Source organism: Xiphophorus hellerii, chromosome 10 (assembly GCF_003331165.1).
Source record: "Xiphophorus hellerii strain 12219 chromosome 10, Xiphophorus_hellerii-4.1, whole genome shotgun sequence".
Classification (NCBI taxonomy): Eukaryota; Metazoa; Chordata; class Actinopteri; order Cyprinodontiformes; family Poeciliidae; genus Xiphophorus; species Xiphophorus hellerii.
The window spans coordinates 9806569-9832808 of NC_045681.1; the positions used below are offsets into that span (position 1 = coordinate 9806569).

Below are 26240 nucleotides of genomic sequence, written 5' to 3' on the forward strand. Positions count from 1 at the left end.
TTGACCCATGTTCAACATTTAATTTTTGAGAACTGAGTGGGAACCTTAAAAGAGCACTAAGCTGAGAGGGAATTGCTGACAGGCAATCACAGGAGGTCCACAAGAAGAGATGCCAGCACCAGGCATTAAAGATTTTCTCAGACTCCTCTCATCGGGCCATACTCTTTTCTGCTCCTCCCCCAGGCTCTACCATTTACGCAGTTTGCAGACTAACACAAGCAGGTTCAGAAACCACTTCTTTCCTACAGCGGTCACCTTATTGAACTCTTCCCAAAGACCAGTCTTTCCTTCCCCTCTATCCATACCTTACTGTACCATCCCAACATTTGTACAGTGTTCCTCTTCAATTCGCACCTGTATAGCCCTATCTACAGTGGCTCTGCACATACATGCATTTCCCTAGGGGTAATTTATTTATTCTGCTGCACATATCTATCAACCATCTTTCCTTACCCTAGCTGTGAATAACTGCATTTTATCTCTAAATACTGCATGCTGTACAATCTGCACACGTTGCACTTGATTAGATGCCAAACTGCATTTCATTACTTCATACATGTGCAATGACAATGAAGTGCTCTAGTTTAGTAATAAATAAGCAAAGTAAGACTTTTACATCACATTTTATTTTTCTTGATTTTTTCTTTGCACACCCTTGCTTGTAAAATTAAACACGGCATAATACAGTGCATCAAGAATTAAGATGGACGATGGGTAGTCAAGTTAGTCATTGAACATTTAACAGTCAATGGAATGTTGACAAAAATAGAAGTGTTTGCAACATATCATTCAAAATCAAAACGGGAAAAACAATAGTTTTCCAAAATCACACAATCACTGTGTTAGACAAGCAAAACAACTGTGGACACTGTGGATACTTCCCGAGTATCAGATGGACTAAACGTGCCTTTCAGAAGAACGCCTGGATGCTTCCTCTGAAAAGAGAGAGAGAAAAAAAGATAGAAGAAAAATATACTATAATTAATAATTATATGTTCAAAGTAGCATTAATTGGGGCCTGCCCATAGCAATGCATAAGGAGAGTAGTGACTGACTTGCGAAGCAAGTTATAAAATTCCACTTAGCTTAGCATTTATGCTAATTTTTAGCATCAGAACGCTGGGTCCAAACCGACGGGCCCACTTTGGCAGGCCCCAGTTACATTTCTTCAGGAATTTTCTAGTTTACTTTATGTTCATCATGAAAACCATAACACTAGCACATTGCATACAATGTCTCATGGGAAAGAATAGATTCCAACGTTTGTCATGCATCAACACCAAACAGTCAAATATTCGTAAAACAATACGCTTCGTCTATCAGTGAGTTGCACTTACCTCTAAATGTTTCCTCTGGTTTGACATAGATTGCTTCGACGTGGACAAGTTCTTGATAGCCGGCAAACACTTCTTGCACTGCACGGTTAAATTTGAGCCATTTTCACATATGTAAATGAAATGCTCCTTATATTTCCAGTGCTGGAAGGCTGTCATTTTTGATGCGCTGCTTGAGCTGAAATGGAACCGTCCGCTCGCTTGCTGTTCCTCCAGGAGGCTCCGCCAGCACAGGACGGAACATCAGAGTGGCATTGCGGCTGGCAAATATGATAGAGACAAGGAGCCGTAGCGGGAAACGGCGATATAGGGCGCAAAGCAATAAAAATATCGTTACATATTTCGCAAAGGTTTTTGTTCATATTTTTTTTTAAATGTAACTAAATTTGTAATTCTTAATATTTTCGGAAGTAACTGTAACTGAATTACATATTTTCTCATTGTAACTGTAACGAATTACAGTTACTCATTTTTTGTAATTAAATTACGTAACGTCGTTACATGTAATCCGTTACTACCCAACACTGTTCGTCAGAGATGTTGTCCTGGTTTTGTTCAGGTTTTGACTGCCGCCTGGTTTCCAGTGCGTCCATCTTGGGTTTTGTGACAATCGTTGGATGGACTGCTTTTGATTGGCGCCTGATTTCCTTTGCTGAAACAAATTGGCGATTAACTTTTCTCAACTTTGAGGTCTCTGGAAGTTCTGTCTGTGTTTTGACAGAGACCATTTTGTTCTCGTTTTCTCCTTGTGAGATCATTTTCTTCATCATGTTTTCCTGGCACTTGCATTTGGCATTTAGCTGAAGGTTGTTTTTGTGCATCTCATTTTGCAGTTTCATCAGATTTTTCTGTACTGTATTATGTCCCTCAGATCTGGCTTCACACTTTGCTGTCTTTGTTTGAGGTTCTGGGGACTTGGGCAAATTTGCTATTTCTTCTGAGTCTTCAAGCAGTCGCATCTTTTCATAGAGGTGGAGCTGTGTCAAACAGCACTCATGATTATTTTCCAAGAAAGTTCTCCTTTCAATTCCCTCAGGTAGCGATGCAGTAGTTTTCCACAGTTCTTGAAGAAGATAATTTAAATACTGTTGAAGGTCAACAATCAGTTTAAGTAACGTTTCTGGCTCTTTTGGACAAGGGAGAAGCAAAGGGATGGGGATTTGAGTGTTGTTGTGACTTTGAGTTTTGTAGCCTTCAGCTTCGGAGGTTTGGTGGTCAGGGACCTCAGGGATGTTCTCTAACTGGACATTTTCGTGGGTTTGTTCGTGAGAGACATCGCGGACATTCTCCTCCTGAACTTTTATTTGGGTTTGTTCTTGAGAGACATCGGGGACATTCTCCTCTTGAACTTTTATTTGGGTTTGTTCGTGAGAGACACCAGGGACATTCTCTACCTGGATGTGTTCTGTTTCAGACACAGTTAGAGACTGTAGTGGTTTGTTCATGTCCTCACATGTCAATGGCTCTTTCTCCGCCTGCTCATCCTCTGTCTCCGGTGTTTTAGACATGGATTCATTTTCTGTAACCAGTTGAGTAGAGAAGACAGTTTCCCTGGTACGAGCCTCCTTTTCTAAGGAGTCTGCCAGATCTTCTTGTTTTTTCAGAAGACTACTATCACGTTTTTCATCCACATTTTCAGTGGATGTAATCTTACAAACCGATGTTGGAGGGAAATCTTCTTGTGAGGTCCCCTGAATAGATTGTTCCTCCTGTGTTTGAGGGATGTTTTCTGTTATGGTGATCAGTAAGGCGTCTTGCATTTCGGTGATTTCAACTGAAATATTTTGATCAATAGGAGCACGTAGCTCCACCCAGACCTGCAGTGGTAGCTGCTGCTTCTTCTTCTTCTTCCTCTCAGGTGGTCTATTCTTTCCTTTTTCATCCACAGTCTTCTGTGTTGTAGCGATGGTTTCAATAATCAGTGAATCGTAAAGGTTTCCAGTATTGTTATCAAAAATATGTTGATGTTCTTCAAAACACATCTTGAAGGGCATTTGCTTAGTTACAATTTTCTTGTGCTTATTTAGTTACACAAATTATTCAGATGCTGAAACACCATAATATCACACTGTAATGATGAAACACACTGTAATAAAAATATGTGTTTAAGACTGCATTTTAAACAATGCAGTTTATAAAAACTTTGTCAAATATATGTTTTTCCATTTTATTTAGCATTTTTACATTCTTTCTGTGCTGAAATACAGATTAAATTACCAGGAAGAGCCAAGAAATTTGTGAGACGAGTTCCTTTCGGCAGTAAAAAAAATAAATAATAATAATAATAAAAATTAAAAAAACAGTTGTAGTTTACTAGATTTGAGGGGCGATTAAGTATTTATTACAGTATTCGAATATCAAAATAAACACATTCCTCTGACTTGTCCTTTTACCTATCTAACATAAAGATATATTTTTAATCCCATAAGATGTAAGTATTGAATGTATTCAGATATTTCCCCCTCAAAAATGACAATATTGACTTTATAAGTGGAGCTTCCATTTTGAAATTCCAGACATGGGTGAAACAGTGACATCTAGTGGTGAAATTGATTAGAGTAATATCTTTGAAGGGTTTTTTTAATTTCGAAAATATCCATTTTACATGGATGAAACATTTTGAGGAACAGCTCCAGGTAATCACATGAGACTGGAATTTAAATTCTGAAAAAGAAAGCATTATTGTGTATCATTAAAGATTATACAATATATTTGCTTTTGGTTAGACGTGGGGGAAAAAAGCCCCGGAAGTAGGCTCTTATTTTGAAAATAAGCCGTAAAACGTGCTTACCGTAATGCTTAGCACTCGTGCGCCACAGAAAAAGGCTCGTGGGGGGCTGGCTGGTACGGAGCCGCCCAGGGGACATGGGGAATTTTTTTTCTTTTGCGTTCCCTCGCAAAACTTTTGCGTTCCCTCGCAATACATTTGCGTTACCTCGCAAAACTTTTGCGTTCCCTCGCAATACATTTGCGTTACCTCGCAAAACTTTTGCGTTCCCTCGCAATACATTTGCGTTCCCTCGCAAAACTTTTGCGTTCCCTCGCAATACATTTGCGTTACCTCGCAAAACTTTTGCGTTACCTCGCAATACATTTGCGTTACCTCGCAAAACTTTTGCGTTCCCTCGCAATACTGTACTGGTCAGTTATGCAGCATAATTGAATACTGCAAGCCTTTCTTACGGTGGGCGCCATACTTTATGCTTTAATATAAGGTTATGTGAGGTTTTTCCATGAATGTTAGTATCTTTAAGTGAAATATCTGAAGTTTTATATCTTTCTTTAGAATAGAAAGACACCACAAATCTATGATATAAACAAACTTTCCGTAAGTAGGAAAGAAATAAAAATACATCCTAATTTGGACTATTTCTGAGTTATTATCGCGGGTAATAAATCATCTGACAGTTTTGATTGTGTTTCTGTTGTGTTCGTAGTCTGAATGGTTTAAAGAGCTGCTTTCAGTGCCGCTCCATCTTAGCCTTAACAGACATGCAGTAAAAAAATCTATTTTCAATCGACGATATGCAACATTGTCGGCGATATTCAGTGGCACCGAGTGGGTTTGATATCAGACAGAATGGATCAGGTGAGATGTTCGCATCCACCTCAAAAATATGTAGTTGCGCCCCTGACCGTAAAGAAGACTAAAGAAGATTAAACAGCAGGTTTCTGGAAAAGGTCCATCTTTGTTAAAGACAAAGAAGACTAGAAGTACGAGCAACACATAGATGGATCTATATAAAATAAAGAGCTGAAAATCAAAAGCATCTAAAAATCTAATTTGTAACATCACACAACCTTTGATTTTAAACGTGTGGCTGCAGGTGACTGGTTCCCAGAAACATCTGGATGTGACATTTAGAAAAGGGTAGCCTGAAACCACTCATTAAATTATCTGCATTTTTTCTCTTCATTTAACCTCAACAGCTGTGGCTGACCGCTAATTAAACCGCTCCAAATGACACACACACAGATCTACGGCAAACAGGCGGCCGCAACAGCCTGCTGGGTGTGTTTCCAGGAAGTCGGTTTGTTGTTTCCTCTCTCAAGCAGAATTAAACACGGAGCTGGAGACAACATCGACGCACCAAAAACCTGATTACAGATAATAAGGTGCTGGCAGCGTGAAGCGATAGCACTGAGAGAGGAAGAATGTGTTGCAGTAAGAGGGGTCTATATTAGCGACGTGAATCGGGCAGTGAAGCATTCTGGGGCTTCGTGTTACAGACCTTATACGGGGCCCGGGCCCCCATGTCTCTGTTGCTATGTCTCTGCTATTCTTAGCCTGTGTGTCCCTCAACCTCACCAACCGTACAGGCAAGAAATCCTCCTTCATCTCAATTTTGTGTTAAAAAGTAGCTTTTAAAGCTCCCGGTCCACACAGACTTGGTGTTTCTTGGTAGTTTTTGGTTTCAGGGTGAGACTCTGTTAATCTGGAGTGGCTCAGCTTTGCTTTGCACCCTGTTATCTGTGTGTGTGTGTGTGTGTCTCAGAGGTTCACAGCACCTGACCCACCCACCTACCCACCACCACCACCACCGCCCCCCGTGGCGTTTGTCCTGAGAGCTGGACTCAGACGAGGAGGGACGGCTGTGAAGCCAGTAACCGGCGGTGGAGGAGCCAGCAGCCACCAGGGGACTGAGGACTGGGACGGGAAGGATAACCAGCAGTGAGGCAGAAGAGGGCGAAAGTGCGCCGACAGAAGGAGCCGTTAGCAGGAGGAGTGCTGACATTAAGCAGAAGATGAGTACGTACACAGTGACTCTGAACGGCCCGGCTCCGTATGGCTTCAGGCTACAGGGAGGAAAGGACTTCAACATGCCCCTCACCATCTCCAGGGTAAGAAGAGGGAGACAAATAAGTTGGAAATGAAAAGAAAGCATCAAGTAAGGCGTGGTTAACTCTAAACTGCAGCAAAACATCTTGGATGTTCTATAAAACCTGGCCAATCATACTTACTAACTTATAAAACCTACATTTTGTACATTTGTTTTGGTCTAAATGCATCTAACGATTGGTTTAATTGGAAATGGGTCAAAGCTAAATCTACCACCTTTTATATTGTCCAGTATGTAATCTAGAACAAAGTTTTCAAGTTTGCCCTCATTTTATCCTTCACAGCTCACATTTATGCACGTTATGCTCGCAGTAGGTGCATTGTGCGTGCAAAAAGGTGTGATTTGCGTATTAAGGAGGAGCAGGCGATCAGATTATGTAACGTTACCGTATGGGATGAAGACAGAGAGGCTCCGATGTAATCTCAGGAGAGATTTCCAGAATAGAACACCACTTGTGAAAAGTCAGGAATATTTTTAAAGTGATGCCAACTTTCTATGCAAAAAGTCAAATTCATTTGTAAAGCACATTTCAACACAATGCAGTAACTAGTTATGAAACTAGCAATAAATGTGACAATTTGTCAAAATCAATCATCAAGTACATCAACTATTAATCAATGTTTCAGTTACTATTAATCGAAGACAACACTCAGCAGGTGGAGTTTCAGCTGTTTTGCAATTTTCTGGAAGTTTGTTCCATTAAAGTGGAGCATATAAAGTAAATGCTGCTTCTCCATAAGATTTAATCAGTACCACTAATTAGCGCTGCAGTTTTAGAAAAACACACTAATGTGATATCATTGGTCAAAATTCTAATGGTGATAAAATTCGCCCACATTTTCCTCACTCTTCTTTTACTTTACCTTCATCAGGACGTCTGCACCACTCTCTGTTAGCATTAGCATCCTGGCCACTAAGAGCTACATCAGGTGTTAGCATTAACGGTAGAAAAGGCCCACCTAACTGGATGATGCTAGAAATATAATAATTTATCAATTACTGCATTATTGTGAAACTATAAACATTGATATTTTTATGATTATGCTTTGATATGTTGTGTAGTTCTCCTAATCAATGATGATAAAAAATGTACATAAGCATTTACATTTAATTGAAAACTGATTAATTAAGCTTAATTTTGAACATTTAGTTTCTCATGATGTAATTAATGACATGCATTTTATAGTGTTTACTGTCAAATACTTCAAAATGCTCCGTTATTCCAAAGCTAAATTACAAATTGTATAGTTAGCTACAGGATAGTGCTTTGTCTTAACTCAACAATGTACTAAAAACCAATATATTTATCAACTAGTTTGTTATATTGTTGTTGGGTTTTTTTTACCCAAACCACCCAGTCGTTCAGCGTGACTCTTCTTCTGCACCCTAAAAATATTAATTTGTTTTATATATATTTCGAACTGTATCAAAATATTTTTCCTATATATCATTACAGGGTTTCTCCCTGTGTATTATAAGCCTGGCGGGCCACCAGGCTTTACATCCGCACCCACCAGGCTAAGCATCGCTTATTTACTATAAGATAAATATTTACCTTATTTAGCTTATAGTAAATAAGCGTAGCTTAAATAAGCAAAGCTTATTTATATGTATTATATGTATTTTAGGATTAGAAACATACACTCTTTAATTAGGAACTAATTTCTGGGAAAGTTTCGAGTCATTAGCCAGGCAGAGGTGCATTTCATTTAAACATTTTTAAGGATGTTTACACTGGGCACAACACATAAATACTTCTCCAAACTGAACGGACGAGTAAAAAACAAATAGAAAACTCATTAATAATAATAATAATAATTTATTCAACCAGACAAAAAAACTCTTCTGGATCTACAATTTATTTTTCAAGAGGCACCTGGGAAGAGAACTGTATTGTTTGCACAACAATGCAATATTTCAATCAGAGAAATATGTTTGTTTAGTTTTAAAAACATCAAAGCATAAAATAATAAAAACAGTTAATAAATCTGGTGCTAATCTGACAGTTACCTGTGATGCCCCCAGATTATGGCGCCCTGGGTGGTGACCTTAAGAAAAAACACCACAGTAACCTCAAATTCAGATTAAAGCATAATTTGAGGCCCAATTGAGCAGGACTTTAGTCACTGTTTGGCATGTCTGGTGCCGATGTGCAGCATTAGCTTTAAATAGCATGAGAGGAGAGATGGATGGAGGGGCGAGAAAGAAGTACGGAGGCTAATGACAGCTTGTGTTACCTTTAGTAAGCTTAATTCCTCGCTGCTCGTCAGTTTCATGTTCGGCCTCTGGAGCTGCGCCTGCGGGCCAGATGGTTGAAGGAAGTGGGAAAATGAAGGTGGGACACTCACCTGTTCTCCTGTCTCCACATTCTGCAGCTGCTAACATCTGTTTGTTTATCCTCTGATCTCAAGCTTTGACGGTTTTCATCGCTGGCCTTACGACATTGAATAACTGTATCTGTGCTCTGCGTCCCTCCTGTTTGCAATGATGCAAAGACCTGCAGGTTAACATAACATAAAACACTGGGGCTTGACATGACGGCTCAGGGTGGCGTTACAGTTTGACGTAACTCTGCTGAGCTTGGATTTCCTTCTGCTTTGGCCAAGAACTAAGAAAGGAAAGAGACAGTGGATTCCTTACATACTGTTAGCTAAAGCACAGAATCCTGTGCACAAACCGCTGATTTAATATTGAAATATATCATGTGGCATGTCTAAATCTTACACTTTAATGTTCCTGAATCCATTTATAAGCTTTAATTAAATCAGTTCTATTGTCACTGAGTATAGCTAATTAAATTAGCTAAAATATGTGACCATGGAATCCATTTTGACTTTTGAAAAAAGCACAGAACATTTGATTTTAAGGCACAATAATTCAATATACAGTAAAGTATGTCTTATCATCTACCCTGCTTTGTCTTGGGCTTCAGTGCAAATAAAATAATGTCTTTATTTAATGTCTTTTTTTCATTTTTCCTGTTCGTCACTGTCTACATGGATATAATTGCTGAAACTCAGATAGTGAGGGATGAAAGAGGAGTGCAAAAAGCAGATCAAAGCAGAGGCTGCGCAGCATGACCAAGGACGTGTGATAGTCATGAAATTGAGCGAAAAGCTGGCTAGTTTTAGAAAAAGGTGGTTAAAATATATATATGTATATAAGTCAGACAAGACTCTTTTACATGAATGTCAGTAGCAGGTGTTTGTGTGTCAGGCAATGGAAGCAGAGTCGATCACTACAAAGCCATTGCTTATTTTTAACTCTTTAATGAGTCTACTGTAAGTCTAGACCAACACTGTACGGCTCTGAATTCACTTAAACTTTTTGTCCAAACTTTACAAATTATCCAATTCATTACACAACAGTTTTATTGATACAGTCTGGCATAAAATCAGACTAAATATTTTGCATTTTAGGTCAATTTTAGGACAATTACCAAAATAACTTGGAGTTGCTTCAGCCAGAATAATAGGATATTTTTGGTTTAAACAAATAGCTTTAGCGATTTGGGTCAAACATTTTGGGCACTCCATGGTTCTTGCAGTAGTTTACTGGAATTTTGGCCCATTCCTCCTGACAGAACTGGTGTAACTGAGTCAACTCTGTCGGCCATCTTGGTAGCTTTGAAGACATTCTATGGCATAGAGTTCAGGACTTCTGTGATGGCTGCTCTGAACCGCTAATTTGTTGGTTTTCTTAGGATCACGCTCCACTTGAAGACCAATTTGTCCTCTTAGCTTCCAGGCTGATATCCTGAAGTTTGGATCTATTTTGTGAAGCGGACCGGTCCCTCATGCAGCAAAAGACCCTGAAACTTGATACTGCCACACCTGTACCTTTTGATTTGGTTTTCTAAGCTCTTCAGCCCATGTCAGTACAGGACTTGTTTTATTTTGTATTATGATGCCATTTTACCAGCTCTAGCCAGTATTTCCTTCAGGTCTTTTGCTTTTGCTCTATGGTTGATTTGCACATTTTGCACCAAAACTTATCCTGGGACAGTGAGTCCATCTCTGTCCTGAACACTTTGTGGCTGGACATTACCACTGTGTTTACATTTCCATGTAATTGTTAAAACAGATGTGTACATCTACATAAAATACATGAAATATAAATGAATCAATAAGATGCTTACAATGCAGTGACATCACCATCTGACATAACCCAACTTGTTCAAGGCACATCTAAGCTTCTGAATCTTAAAGTAATAAAGTTTTCTAATTTTTCTGGTATTTATCTAATAGAAACATAACTTTGGTGAGCCTAGCTGATTTAAAACAGGACTCAACATAAATGTCAAATCCCAATAAAGATATTTCTCCCAGTAAATTCAAGTGTAAAAAAAAGTTAGAACTGTATTCATGTTTCAGTTCTGCTACATTTTTAATGAAGTAAATCAAGAAATTGACAAAAAAAAAACAACTTGTGCACCAACAGAGACAATATATTTTTGTTCCTAAAATATCTTAATTGACACACGTCTTTCCATGAAGCATTTCATGCTTAATTATTTAGTGTGTGATTTTTAGAAATACCCAAATACTTCGAAAAGAGCATAAACAAAGCGTATGTTTTTAGTACTCAAACCCTCCAAAGGGCCTAAGACAAGGATAGAGTTTTTAAGGGAAATACGAAAATAACTTATATAATTATAAGTTATTTTAAATAATGTTCAGACAAAACAATGTACCTGATGCATAATCTGCTTTTCTAAACCTTCTCTTTCTCAGATAACTCCTGGCAGCAAGGCAGCAGGCGGCACCCTGACCCAGGGCGACATCATCTCATCAATCGACGGGATCAACACCGATGGGATGAGCCACATGGACGCCCAGAACAAGATCAAGTCAGCAATCAACAAACTTACACTCACCATGCAGAAGTAAGCGAGCCTGCAAAAACGAAAGCAACCACTCAAACAAACAGATGTGAAAGTAGAGCAATATCTTCAGCGATATGTGTTGATGGAGCATGATGGTGCTTTTAGTTTACTGTTGTTGCCAAGGACAGACATGTGAATGCTTCATTGTCTTCATCACCCACCTCAAGCACAACGCCACCAGATTGGGAGTGAAAATTTTGCCTTTAAAAGAAATAGAAAGATGCTTGGAAACCAGAATTTTAGATTTATTCATTTAAATGAATCGTTTTGTGTCCAATGGTGTTCATTTGAAACCATTTCATAACCTTTTTTCTTTACTCTAACATCAGATCAGACTTTACTGTTTTTGCTTTAGGTCAGTTATAATTAAACCCTTTAAACTACATGTGTCAAACTCGAGGCCTGAGGGCCAAATCTGGCCCGCCAAATAAATGTTCAGACATTTATTTGTACATATTTTCTTATGTGGCCCTCTGGACTCCAAATTACATCGACAAGTCCCACCAGTTTTTCACAAATCCACAAAATTCATACAAAATCAACAAACCCCCACATTGCTTCTGCAAATTCTTTTGAAAATTGGTCAAAAACGTTGGGTTTAAGTGACTGCTGACTCAGCCATACTTGATGTAAAGTTAAAGTCTGTAACACATTAGTGCAAATATTGTAAAAATTTCTTACACATATTTCTAAACTAACACCACAAAATCTGATTTTGATTGGGAAAAAAAACACAAAAAGCAATCACAAAATGTGTAAAGATGTTCAATATTTAGTTTTAAGAAACACAAATAAACAAGTATTTCTTAATTTTGTAACAGTCTAATGGGTTTTATCAGTACATTCTGGCACAACCAGCCCTTTAAGAACTTTCAAATTGTTGATATGGTCAAAAATGTAACTGAGTTTGACACCTCTGCTTTAAACAGAGGGGAATGATGGCGACGTCTTTCTAAGGTTTTTCTAAAGTTTACCACAAACACATTGCTTGTTTGTGTAGCTGCACAACTCCGGTTCATCCCTTGGTTCCATTTCTAGATGCCACGTTCAACTGTTCAGACATTTATATGTACATATTTTCCAAATATGGATTGTCCAACCACAATACTCTTCAGGAAGACGGCATGTTTATGTCACAGAGCAGGTTATGATCATTGGGAAGATCCAGGCAGAAGCTAGAACAATAATGAAGGAAATCCTGTCCTGACATGGCCTGAAAAGCCGCTCAGAGAGGAAGAAGCCATAATATCAGCAGCAAACTTCTGAGTTAAGATTTACTTTGGATTTGAGGTTTTTGTCAAATTGTAATGTATTTAAATACCTGGTGTGAGCTACATGCACATTTTATTACTAGTAATGAGAACAGAACTGGCTTTTTGCCACTCACAATATGGAGGCGATCTTACTGTACAGTCTATTCTTTTATGATTATGGATGTTGTGTGTAATATCCTTGAGGAAATTTAGTTAAACTAGAATCTACATTTATATTTAATAATTAAAAACAAATTAAATTCTTTCAAATCAATGCAAAGGCTGACTAGATTTCAATAAAACTACAGATAAGTTTCAATTTTGCTTTTTAAAATATACAGTGAAGGTCTCAGTTGTTCTCAGATATTTGCTAAAGCTGTTCCACAGGCAATAGAAAATGCTTAACTGTGTTTTTTATCTTTAAGCATTAACAAAATACTTTTTCAGATAATTTTTATTATCTGGATGACTTATACAGTATAAACAGTTAATAATGTTGAAGTTTTCCTCTCATTTCTGCAGCTCAAACTTTCAAGAGTCGGACAGAAACAAGTTTCTCAGTCAAGTCAATAAATTTTTAATAAAAGTTTTGTTACATTTGTAGATCCAGACGCCCTGTACCAGTTCCCACGGCAGCTCCAAGAATGGACTCACCGATGCCCGTCATCCCACACCAGAAGGTACGCAATGAAAACAAACTTTTGTCAAGAAAAGAAACAGACAAATCAACAAGCAATGTTAGAATCTGGGTTTGTGTCTTTGTGTCTGTCCGTGCAGAGCAGAATATCAGAGATCAAATCCATCCCATCAGACTCATGGTGCCCTCTAGTGTTAGAAATCTGTAGCGCACCTAGAAAAAGTATTGCAGGGAGGTCAGAGGTCAGCAAACACAAACAGAAGACAAGTTGCTATAATTGGCTTTCTTCTGTCTGCAAAGCTCGATCCTCTTCAGCTTTTTAAAGAAGTAAAACAAATTATTAAAAACAAAAAGCAATATATTTGTGGAGTAAAAAAATCTGTTCCCATCTGCAAGATCTGCAGCTGACCTTTGTTCACCTTTTTTATTAAATTACAAAATGCAACTTCGAAAAAAAATGTAAGCAAGTAAAAAAGTGACTGAGAACCTTTAAGTAATTAAAACCGTCCCATTTTTGATGTCTTAGCAAGACTTTAAAAACAATTTTACTCATTAACCAGAAACAAAAACTTTTCCATTTAAACTCCAAGTTCACTAATGAGATTATGTATAAAATAAGGAATTATGTTGCCATTTTTGAACTAATAAAACTTCTGAGCTATGGTTGAGTGCTTTTAATTGGATTAAGCTCCATCATTATCGATGTAAATAATAATAAAAAAGCTTCTTAGTAAGTTTTCCTCCTGAACTGGGGGTCTAACGTTTAGCATGGAGTCTCAGACCAGCTTGTAATAATGATCCCAGTTTGACTCTGAACTTAATTCTGCTGCTATTCTGTTACCTGGTTTGAGCCCAGACATGTTTATGTGTGCGATCTTGAAATAGCGCCGCATGTGAGAGGTACGAACACTGGGACAAGTACGGGAACTTCAGAGAACATTTTCTTCTCAAAGACCAGATCGTGTCTGGTTCAACTGGATGATGTCATTTCCTTCCACAGCAGCAGCAATTTCAAAACATCAGCTGTACTAAACCGGTGCTGGCTTCAAGAGAATAAATATTTTCCACTTTGTATTTCGTAAAATAACTAGAGTGTGGTAAAAGTTTTGACTTTGTGATTTTGTTCAATTTAAAACTGCCCAGTTTATGATTAAAGCAAGTCACAAAGATCTTCCAGAGAATATTCAAGATGTATTCAGGGACAATAAGATAAGATTTAAAAAAGAAAACGTGCACACTACAAGAAAAACATGTGTATCTATGTGCAGAGGGGATTTTTGGCGTAGGCTAAATGTTGAATTGAAACAACGTGAGGACATAATTCAGTTTAAAATAAAACATAAAAAAGTGTTTTTAATTGGTTATATGGCAGGATGGATGTTGATGGTAGAGACGAAGTGAAATCGACTCCATTCTTACAAAGTTTGTTTTCAGTGGATCGATGTTTGATTGACAAAAATAGCAACAATATCGCTGTTGCAAAAGAAATTCTTCAGTGTTTTCTAATTTATGTATTTTGTTTTTCTTCTGTGTTCTTTAAATAAACAATAATGTGTAAAGCAAGACATAAAAAAGGCGCAGGATCAAGTAAGTCTTCAGTCATCAGTTCTTTCAGTCTTCCCACAGAACTGGACTTTGACTACGCCATTCTAACATAAATGTCTAAAAATCATTGTCCTCCTGCAAGACGAACCTCTGCTTGAGTCCCATCTTTCCTCCAGGACTGCCCCGTTTTCAGATCCACCCATCTTTATTAACAATTATAGGCTTCCTTGGCAAAGAGCATCCCAAAGAATGATACTGCCAGCACCATGTTTCACCCTGTCTCCCGCATGTTGTGGAAAACTGCAGCTGGGACGTGTTTTGTGTGTCTTTTAGGAACTTTTCAAAATAATTCCGTCTTTATCGAGCGTTTGACTAACAGCTGTCGGATGTCAGATTCTCCTGCCTCAGTGTCAGATCTCTGCAGCTCCTCTAGAGTTTCTGCAGGCCTCTTGGCTGCTTCTCTGGTTTATTTCTCCCCGACACGTCTGCTGTGGTCTTTGGTCTTCATGTCTGCCGTTTGTAATATTCTCTGACAACCCCATCGGTTCTTCACATAACTGGATTTACCTTGAGATTAAGAAGCATGCAGGTGGACTCTGTTTACTAATTAGGCTACATCTGGATTTAATTTAGGGGTTTCACAGTAAAGGCAGCATGTCACAATAAGAAATAAATTAATTAATCGCATTGATAAATAAAAATGAGCTTGATCATTTTCATTCTGATCATTGTTTTTGGAGGACAGTTTTGTTTACAGAGACTTTATAATCCATTTTACTGATGATTTTGGTTGATGTTTTTGTTTTATGTTGGATTTTTTAATATATTTTCCACTTCCAGTGTGGAGTGTTTTACACAAAATTAAAGTTTATTAGTCTTTATTAGCAAACATGCATTATTATGCCATTATCCAAACATTACTTGAAAATGGCTTCAAAACAATATTATCATTTATCGTCCAGTAGTTGAATTTGTATTATGTCATTATCATTATATTAATTAAAAATGGTCTCAAAACAAACAATACTATCATTTATTGCAATAATTTCTGGGATAAAATGTGTCATTATGACAGACCGAGTGGCTAAACACACTTTTAAAATGTCTATTTATAAAATAGTTTTGAAAGCCATGGGCCGTTTTTATTCCACTTAGCAATTAATATGTACTTCGTATAGGTTTTTCACATAAAATCCCAATAAAATAAAATACAAAAATATTAAGGAAAATGAAGACTTTTTCAAGAATGTATGTCCAAAGTTCAGATAAAACTGGTATTGAGTACCCTTAGTTGTTTTTTTTTAAGTGGGCCCTGTTGGACCTCCAGCATATCAAATCCAGATATCGGTCTCTGTTAATGTGCTTCCCTTCTGGAGCTGAGCTGGTTTACAGTGACAGCCAAAGGTACATCAGGCGTCAGGAATCAAGCCGGTGACCTCATTCATGCCAGTGGCCCCACCTCTCAGAGGACACACACGCCCACACACACACACACACAGATGGGTCGGAGCAGCTGTTGAGCTGGGTAATGGAACTTTCCACTGTGGTTTCAAACCATCATCCTGAATCCCCTGAATGCCAACCCCAAGATAGGGCACCCCCCGTCTGCAGGGGGATGTCTCATGTATTGGACGTTTTCTACTGTACACACAGCAAACTCAAGTTCTGCATAGACCAGTCGGTTAGGTTACCAAACCTTGCCAAGATCAGATACGCATTTAGTGCAAAGTGTTGCTTTTTGGGTGCTTTTTAAGTATCTAAAATACTCAAAAAACTAATAATATAAAGGATTAAATTGTCTAAGATGGATGTTTTCTCATGTAATAAATGCAAAATATAAAAGCTTACAACCAGATTAGACAACTGATCTACCAATTACTGCATTATTCTGCGTAATATGGAGGTCAGTGGACCATAAAGTAGATTTTTGGTAGTTTGGTCAGGACATCTATGTTTTGTTTTTCCTTTAGAATCCCAAACTTCTCAACATATGAAATCAATTTCTTTCTTGAATTTATCGTAGGGATTTAACACGAAATAATTACAATAAATTTGCTCAGGTTAAGTCTTTTTTCAAAAGCTTTTAGAGAGGGCACTTATTAGGAAGATGTTGTTTTACAATGCATTGAGTTTGTTCTCTGTTTATGTAATTTCTGAGTATTATGGTGGGATTTGAGTTTTTAGATTGGCGATATCTCAACTTGAAAAAGCCATCACAATGTCAAATGTCAAAGATAGTTTTTGTTTTTACAGCTAGATTGGTTAATAGTAACTTAGTGGTGTTAGCTTAATCGCCTTTAACAGTACAGCATCCAATTTATTTCCAACATGGTAATTAAAATTAGAAAATGTTGAAAAATAATTTAAGTCAATTTTTACAATGTTTTAAAAGCTGGTTAGTCGTTGACACCAAATGCTAGTTTTGCGTTTCTACTCTGAAGTAGCTGATATGAGCTAAAAAGCTAAAGCTCTTTAGTCAACTTGTTAAACTATAACGTTCAATCTATTTCTAAGGAGTCACAATGTGCGTTAAACCAGGTCTTAAATTTAACAATAGCTACCATAGCCATGACACCAACAAGCTAACTAGAGGCTAGTTAGCAATTCTTTTTCTCAAACAAATACAGTAAAAAACCTAATCAAGATACTTATTAAATATTTATTAAATTCAATTCTCACAGTTCCTTGATTTCTAAAGAAGTAACACTTACTGAAAAATGTATTTAAAAATAAAACAAACATATAATCTGTCTAAACAACATGAATATATTCTTTAGATGTAATGTGAAACAAATATATAAAAGGGGCTATTAGTGTTTTAATGTGATTAAAAGACATTACTTTAAAAACAAAACAAAGAATGTCACTCAGTTCCTGTGGTCAGACTAAATTCAGACTTTTTACTAAATGTAGAGGCTTAAGAAGAAGACAGTGTTTTATCAATAGTTGATGTGATTGACACTCTAAATGATTATTGCACACAACCAAAGATTTTCTTATAATATTATGACAATAAAATGTTTGTTTATGCTGGATGAAAATCCCACAAAGTGAATCAGACTCAATACAGATTTGATTCGACCAATCAACAGGCAACAAACCATGTAACCCAATTTTACTATTTACTTTTTTTCCACGCTAGTATTTCTTAAAATAAAATAGAAAAAAATACTACATTTTGTTGATTCTGACTCATAATAAAGTCTTGGTGGTGACAGTTTATTAAGAGATAAATCCTTTGTGTCGCTTTGTAGAGGCACAGAGCATCTGCAGAATTAATTTCCAGTTCTGACATAAATGGATCTGGTACTTTGTGCTACGTTTGTGTATATTTCTGTCTGTTCTGTGCTAAATTTGTCCTGCACCATGTGACTGAAACACTTCTGTTCTTGTCAGTCATTCCTGGTGATAAAATAGGAGCAGAGGAACATCACACTGATGATAAATGGCTGCTATTCTGACCTGAGCATGGGATTACTGGAGAACATTGTTGAATGCAAACATAATGTAATATTATTACCGTTATTGAATTTAACTTTCTCCTTTTTGTTTCTGTGTGTCTGTATGTTGTTCTGATGTGTTTCAGGTCATTGCCAACACAGCTGCAAAGTGAGTATCTGAGTAATTTATTTATTTTTTTTTATGTGCATGAAAAAAAAAAAATCATTTGAGAGATGATGATTGTCAGAGATACAGTTGGTGTGGAAACATTAGTCTGCAGATGAGTTTTATAATACAGGAACATCTCAACAAGTTACAAAATAATTGAAAAAGTCAAGTTTGTGTGTTAAATGGATTCTTTACACGTATTCTGAGTATTTATTTTTGTTTTGTTAGAAGCCCTGAAAGTGTTTATACAGCTCCACTGATTGAAGTTTCTGACACCGGCACCTTTTGAAACCAGGTGGCAATCAAACGTTTTAGGAACCCCTTCTGCACAGGTGTAGCTACATTTACTTTGTTATATTTACTTGAGTCACTTTTTGGTTACTCAACCAAAAAGTTACTCAAAATAACTTTTAGGAGTATCCGTATGTTTTACTTTTGGTTGAGTAATTTTACAATGACGTATCGCTACTCTTACTTGTTTAACATTTCTGGATGCTCTACAAACTGTGAGTAACTTCACTGAATGAAAGCAAGCAAACTTCACCAGACACAGACTCACTCCTGCAGTTTTTGTTAATTTCATAAATATTTCGTAATTATTTTATTCATATAAGTTAATTTTATTTTTCTTCTTTAAAACACCAACATTTTTACATAACTTTATATTTTTCTCCATCTGATTATGTAATTCTTATATATTAAATAATGGCTGTGTTGATCACTTACTCAGTTCTTCAATATTCTTTTCACCAAATACATTTTTACTCTTATTTGAGTCACGTTTTTGTTTTGTGGATTTTAATAATATAGGTAAATTATCTGTTTAGGTAATTAGATCTTTTTTATATATATTTTTGGTTTGTTTGTATGATTCTGCTTTGGCAATATTGTGGATGTGAAGTTTGTTTATTCTTTGAACTTATTTAATTTAGTCAAGAAGTTGCTTCTTCTCCTGACTTCTAATGGTGTTTTAAGTTCTGTTACGCTGCTCTTGACGGTTGGTGGTTACCGTAGAAACCAGTAACTGGCAGCTCCTCCCCCTTTTGCAGTTCCTGTCGTTACTTTTTAACTGGTAGTAAACATCCCAGTTTTTGTCATAACGATTCTTACTGATGGCTCCGTGCTATCGACTCAGGGCTCCTAACGGCTCAGGCTCCGTGCTAACGACTCACAACTCAGTTAAATTAAAATAACAAAGCTAAACATCTAATCATTTCCAGATCAATAAGTGAAGGTAGGTATGCTGGATTTTATGCGTGTAGATTCCAACGGTAGCTCTATGGCAGCATGAAAACAGACTGCGCTAACTGCTATATTGGCATTTAAACACCGTTACATATTACTGTTTATTTCCAAGCATTTTCCTGAAGGCAGATTTTCACAAGCCGGTATTATTTAAGTCATTACTCACCCATTTTGTCCCGCAGTGTTCACACCTGCATCCAATCAGACTTTTTGTCCCTTACAGACCTGATGTAGGACTAGTTACCGAATTTTCTTGCCCGCCATTTTGTCCTCAGTGTTGGTTTATGACTCAAAAAATGTCTAGGGTAACGCATTGAGGTCCGTTAGTCTGCCATAATAACAGTGTGGTTGTTGGAGGACTGCTCTACTTCCGCATGGGGGCGGAGCCGGCGTCATGTCAATTCCTCACATTGCGCCGAAGTAACCCAATTCCGATTTTTTTTTTTTTTTTTTTTTACAATGTGACCTGTATCTGATCTTTTCATGACAGTCTGAACAACACAGGTCGGATTTTTTTCAAATGCGGCCCAGGCCTCTGGATATCCGATACATATCCAATTCAGATGCGACCGAACGTCCAGGTGGCATTCATCCGACCTGGACGTCACTGATACTCGACCAACGTCACTATTCTGCGTCCTGATACGCTCAAGCGGGAAGAAAAACAACAACCAAGGCGAACTATAATGAGGATTAAGTTGTTAAAGTGCTGCTCCGGTCGGACAACAACTTCATAATCGTAAGCTATGCTCCACCGTTAGCATCCGTGTTTACTTCCGCTGAGCACTTCTTCTTCTTTATGGTGGTTAGCAAAACACTGAACACGCTGACGTTGTTGCGCCCTCTTCTGCCCATGCGGGACACTTTCAGGTCGTTTGCAGTTCACACTGGAGTTCAGATACAGATGGCATATATTTGGAAGTGTGAACGGCCACTGCAAAAAAAGAAAAAAAGAATCCAATTTGACAAAAAAATCGGATTCGGGTCACTTCAGGATGCAGTGTGAACGTAGCTTAAGAATTAAAACAGTGAACCTGACTGTGTCTGTTGTGAAATCAAACTACTGGACCTGAGACGAACATGGAAGACAAACATGGGGTTGATGGCCTCTTTGGTCAAATCATGACCAGTGACCTCGCGCGTCTTGAATTTCTGCCTCTGACCCGGATCTGTTTTCTGTTCCCACACTTCCCTGTGGCCTGACAGCGTGGAGTACACCCCCAGCTTCAACCCCATCGCTTTGAAAGACTCTGCCTTGTCCACCCACAAACCCATCGAAGTGAGGGGCCCCGGCGGAAAGGCCACTATCGTTCACGCCCAGTACAACACACCAATCAGCATGTACTCACAGGACGCTATCATGGACGCCATTGCAGGACAGTCGCAGGCCAAAGGACATGACAGGTGAGACCGGAAACCAGAATAAATTCAGCGTTTCACCTCCCATCCTCAACTGATAATTTGATATTTTCATCACTTTTGGTTATTTCATCCAAATTAATGGAGGAGAACAATCATATTTTAACACTTAAGTTGCAGCAGATTTAGCAACATAAACACAGTTACATAATTTCAGTGTGGGCAACAATTTTATTCCTAGCTAGATTTTAAAAAATTAAACAAACCAAATCAGGAAAGTCTCAGACAGAAGAGGAAGTACTCTAATGTTAAACACAGTATATTAATCTATAGATATTCTCATAAATGACTAATTAAATGTTGAAAAACAATCAAACGCATTCTGATTTGTTGAATGCATTTGATTGTTGTTATAGGGTGAACTGGCCCTTTAAGCCAAGCAGTGGCGCTTTTGAGCCCATAATATGCTCACATGCAGGTTTTAAGAGGCATTAAGATGAATAAGTTTATACACTACAATGTAAAAAATAAAAAAACATGGTTCATCTGATAAAGATGCTTTCAGAATCCAGGAACCTTTTATTAGTTCCTGTAACTATTAGGCACAGTTATCTTTCTATTGTTTATACACTACAGGAACTAAAGTTTATCTGAAATGTTCATATATATTTTTTGTTTTTTCAGCAGAACCTTTCAGGACTAAAAGTACCTTTTACAACAAGTTGTCTTGGCTTTTGAACCTTTCAAGACGTGAAGGCCAATATTGGTTCTCTGACTGGTTAGAAAAGTGTAGTTTAAGTCAAGTATTTTGTTTTCTGAGGTGTGTATAGTTTTTGAGAATAAGTTAATGTTTAAAACTTCCTGATTGTCAAGTTACATTTGACAGGCACTGTGCCATTACCTAGCAACCCCAGCACAGCCCATCACTTGGCAACACAAGCAGAACTCTAGCATATTTGGTCAGCTGGTTTTACTACTGTATGCCTTGTACAATGGCTGCTGGAAAAGACAAGTGCTTTGCTGTTGATTTACTATCCAGAAACCACTTGCTGCATTCTTGTGGGTTGTGCAGAACGCTCTACTTCTGCTTTTCAAAGATGTACAGTTGTATTATTACGTGTCTGTTTGCAGCCATTTTCATGTGTGAGTCTAAATGTTGAGTTGGGGGGCGTGGCCAGTAGCAGATTATTTGGATTTAAAGTGACAAGACGCCCTAAAACATTCTGAAAGAAGCTAAAAATAGGCAGAACTGACTAAACTGAAATTTTGTTATCTAAGAATGATTTTGTGCAAAAAATTAATGAACATGTTTTGTATAGACCATAGAAGTATCGTAACCTGTTTAAGGAAGAATAATAGGTTGCCTTTCAAAAAGAACAGGCTTAAAAAGGCCAAAATTATGAGTTAAAGGGAGATGTTGACAAATAAAAAACCATAAAATTACATGTTAGGTACTGAGATGATAAATATGAGCCCTATAAACTTAAAGATATTTTGCATGTATAACACTTACTTTTGAAAAGCCATGGCGGTGTAATATTACCTCTCAAAGCCTATGCTGCTGCAAATAGTATGCCAACAGTAGATTGTTTGGCTTTTCTTTTCTGGCTAGCCAGTGGCTGTGCCATGTACTCCTCCGTTTCTTTCACCCACTCTCCTCTGCTCATTCCATCCTACAAACCAACCCCACCTGTGGTCTGTCCTCCACCTATTCCTCCCCATCCTCCCTTCCTGATCGTGACCCAGCGAGGAGGCCGGCTCTCCTTTGGCGTGAGTACAGCAGCGTCGCCTCTCCATTCTCCTCAGACTCATGGCTTCTTTGTGCCCTAACAGCTTGTGCACTGCTCCAGATGCTTCGCTTACATATAGATATGTGCATTTATTTGGTAATAGTGGTTTGTGCTTCATTGTGTTTGAAGGACGAACCGTCTAACCGTGACTCTTTTATGAACTTGTTAATGTTGAGAAGTACTTCCAGGTACTTTGGACAAAGTGTGAGACTGCAGCTTGTGTTGAAGATGTCTAGCATTTCGTAATCTGGAACCTGTGATTTCATCCGAAAATATGTCAAAAGCTGAAACTCGCTTCCCTAACCCTCAGGAATGCAGTCATGTTGCCTTAAAGTTCCCTTACTGCAGGACCTCCACATCTATCTATTAATAATAGAGGAGCAATATATGTATTTTTATGTCATTAGATAAAGTCGTGCTTCAGGAAATTTATTGTCCCTTAATAGCATTTCAGTGACAGTTTGTTTTTGTGGTGCATCAGAGTTTTTTAGAAAGAATGAATGAGACACAGAATGAAATAATCAAGAGTTTAGTCTTAAAACAATAGATTTTCAAAATAAAAATGACAGTGAATTTAAAAATCATTAAATGTTTGACCTCACATCTTAGAAATGTACCAAATCAAAATTATAATAGACTATGTGATATATATTTTATTCTAAGGACATCTAAATAGAAAGTTTCAGATCATTTCTGTAGCTTAAATTTACACTTTTATTTCTTATAACTAGGAATAAGAAACTCAATGTTACGACATAAAAGTCAATTATAAGACAATTTATTTCATAATGATGGTTTTAAAAGTTAAAATTATAACCAATTATCTGTACTGTCATTCCAGCTTGAAAATAAATTATTTATGTATTATTTTTTTAAGTGGGTGAAATGGGCTTCCATAATATTTTAATATTTTCTTTAAATTGCTCATTTTTTCCTCTCGTTGAACTTACTTTGTGTCTTATAATTATAAGTCCAAAAGTCAGAATTATAACTTTAAAAGTTTGAATCTTGTATTTGTAGGTCAAAAAATAAACATAAATTGTGCCATTTTTATTTTAAGTGGCAGACATATTCATATATCCAAAAAATTCTATGTGATTGATAATTTTTCAGTCTAATTTAAATTATAGCTCAGTGTCTCAAAATTATGATTTTGATTTTATCATAAAAATTCTAAATTACGACTTTTAACGTAAAAATTATGACTTATGAAATACAACATTTAGCACATTTATATTTTACTTTGTAAAAAATAACATTTTAAATCACATTTTAAAACAAAAATATATCTTGTTTTTATTGGATCTGTTACAGATGTAAAATAGCTCATTAGTGCCCCCTAGTGGCGGTAGTTAACGTGTACATCAAGAAGGCAGGACCGATTCTTCAAAACTGTTCCTTCCAAATAAGAGAGAAATTATAAACAAGGGTATAAAATGTTTCCATTTGTGGCCTGAGTTTCCTCTCTGGCCTGCAGTGGAGTCCTCCCGATCAAGGAGCCTGTGGTGGACTGTGCATCTCCTGTGTACCAAGCCGTGATCCGGGCACCAGACACAAACCAGGACATGTCTGAGTGGGCTCGCCGTGCCGCCAACTTGCAGTCGAAAAGCTTCAGGATCCTGGCTCACATCACTGGCACTGAATACCGTCAGTACCAGGCTCATCGAACGTTTCCTCTGCCCTCTTTTCGTATGCTCCAATTAGATTTTTCTGATTATTTCTGTACTTTTTGTCATCACAGTGCAAGATCCAGATGAGGAGGCACTGCAGAAATCAAGGTAAAGGTTAATCTACTTTTCTGGGAAACAAATGTTTTTGGATTTTCTTTAGACTTTTGTCGCAAAAATAAAAAATAAGGGTCCTGGAAAGATCCAGAGAAATACATTCAACATAAACAACTGTTATGTGAGAGCAAATTAAAATAAAAATAACTATAAAAAATAAGCAAATACAAAAGAGAGGATATCAATCAAAAGAGATTAATTGTATGATAATGAAAAATACTCTACAAAAGAATATTAATATCCTTACAGAAAAATATATAATACAATATGAAAGTAAAAATAATAATCCATCAATCAAAATGGTTATTTTCCTTCTTAAAGCTGTTTGAAATTAATTCTAATGATGTATCTCCAATACATTGTTATAGGAAATATTTATTTGATTTAATGTTGGATGGTAAATTTCTCAGATATGTGCAATTTTACAATGTTTCTGCTTTCATTACTGTTAAATTTCTGCTAACTTTCCATTACTGAGGATCATTAGATCACACTAAGCACGCTGTGCGTTACTTCCTCACAGTATTTCAATGCAATTCAGAAACGCAGTATGAATTTAACACATCTGGGTTTCCCTCTGTGTATTATAAGCCTGGCGGGCCGCCAGGTTTTACTTGTGCCCCCACCAGGCTTTGCATTGTTAATTTAGCTTAGTTTTATTTTTAATTATTGCCTTTTTTTTTAGATTTTATAGTTGGTGTTTAGGTATGAATCTTCCAGTCTTCCAAAAATGCACAACTATCAAGTAATATTCAAATTTCCTGTTAACTTTAAACATTTTTAACTCAAAAACATGCTTGCTAAGGCTGGATAGGGTTAGCAAGTTTTCTGGGGTAAACCCTGCACAGGATCAGCTTTCTAAACATTTATGATTTGATTCTGAGAAATGGTTTTAGAAAACATCCTTCACACACTACCACACTGTTTTTTCAGGTTGAATGCGTTTTCAAAGGCAGTGTTAGAGCAGAAGCTTGCAGTTTCTCAGAGAATAACGCTAACGTAAGCTGCTTTACTGCTTTTTCTGACGTGACCGCCTTGTCCTGTCGCCCTCGCCAACAGAGAGCGATTCGAGTCAGAGGTCAAAGGGCCGCGCTTCGCCAAGTTGAAGAACTGGCACCACGGATTGTCTGCACAGATCCTCAACGTCCAGGAATAAAGAGGAGGAAATTCAAAGAGAGGGAAGAGTCGCAGAAAAAAAAGGAGGACATATAAACATGGGAAGAGAGAACAGAAAGTGTGAGAGAAAATGAACAATAGGAGAAAAGTGAGCTATAGCTGTTGCCTAGATTAGTAGAAAGTGTATTAATGTTAGTATGAGAATGCTATGTGTTTATAAGTTAAAGTGTCAAATATATCTGCCTCCTATGTAGATCTGCTCTCGTGATAGGTTCTTTCTTTTTTCATGTCCTGATTATTGGGGAAGATGTACAAAAGAAAACAAATATTGAAGTGAAACTGCAGAAATGTTTCTTTTTTTTGCTGCTGGAGATAAATCGCAGATGTATGGATTTAAAAAAAAAACTATATGAGCACATTTGTCAGATGTGACAGCAAGAGGAATACACAGTTTATCTATATGCACAAGTACAGTATGTAAAAATGCACTCAGAAATGTACTGATGTCAATGTGAATAAATGTTTTATTAAATCTACAGATGGTGCAGTGTTTTGAAATGATTTGAGGAAATAAAGAAAATGAGATTAATAATAATGTGATAGTTACTGGTGTATAATCTGGAGAAAAAATAGATTTTTTAAACATGTTTTCTAGTTCTTAGTAAGCATGAATAACAGAAAATTGTTGAAATAAATAGATGGAACATTATTGGCATTTCCAGACTTTGTAGTCCAAATTCTGTGGGATTGCCTGCATCTGTGGTTAAAATGCAATGCATATTAAATAAAAAAATTTATACATAAATAATATATCTTATACATCTCAAGTTTCCAGTGAGTTC

At 37.1% G+C, this 26240-nt stretch overlaps 1 protein-coding gene and 1 long non-coding RNA gene across 5 annotated transcripts; one reads left to right on the top strand and one right to left on the bottom strand.

Moving 5' to 3' along the window:
- Nucleotides 1-604: 604 nt before the first annotated feature.
- On the bottom strand, nt 605-1873 carry LOC116726689 (uncharacterized). The gene is made up of 2 exons (XR_004340646.1): nt 1338-1873; nt 605-935 (listed from the first exon to the last, which is right to left on the bottom strand). It is a non-coding gene; the product is annotated as an uncharacterized LOC116726689 (long non-coding RNA).
- Nucleotides 1874-5699: 3826 nt separating this feature from the next.
- On the top strand, nt 5700-25936 carry ldb3b (LIM domain binding 3b). 4 transcript variants are annotated; one of them, XM_032574675.1, is made up of 10 exons: nt 5704-6176; nt 10909-11060; nt 12918-12993; nt 14511-14537; nt 18082-18104; nt 20556-20753; nt 22455-22478; nt 23976-24145; nt 24240-24276; nt 25342-25936. In XM_032574675.1, exons 1-10 carry the CDS (start codon nt 6081-6083, stop codon nt 25436-25438), a joined length of 900 nt encoding a protein of 299 aa, XP_032430566.1. In that variant the 5' UTR covers nt 5704-6080; the 3' UTR covers nt 25439-25936. The 4 variants fall into 4 exon arrangements, with proteins under 4 accessions (XP_032430567.1, XP_032430566.1, XP_032430569.1 ...); XM_032574676.1 differs by lacking the exon at nt 22455-22478 and having other exon boundaries at nt 5700-6176; XM_032574677.1 differs by lacking the exon at nt 14511-14537 and having other exon boundaries at nt 5712-6176.
- Nucleotides 25937-26240: the final 304 nt, after the last annotated feature.

What these genes read in the sequence shown, in the direction of transcription:
- ldb3b (XM_032574675.1), top strand. Translation starts at nt 6,081, where the DNA reads ATGAGTACGTACACAGTGACTCTGAACGGCCCGGCTCCGTATGGCTTC. An exon ending in TGCCCCTCACCATCTCCAGG is followed by an intron (nt 6,177 to 10,908) that starts GTAAGAAGAGGG and finishes TCTCTTTCTCAG; the next exon opens with ATAACTCCTGGCAGCAAGGC. An exon ending in TAAAAAAGGCGCAGGATCAA is followed by an intron (nt 14,538 to 18,081) that starts GTAAGTCTTCAG and finishes GATGTGTTTCAG; the next exon opens with GTCATTGCCAACACAGCTGC.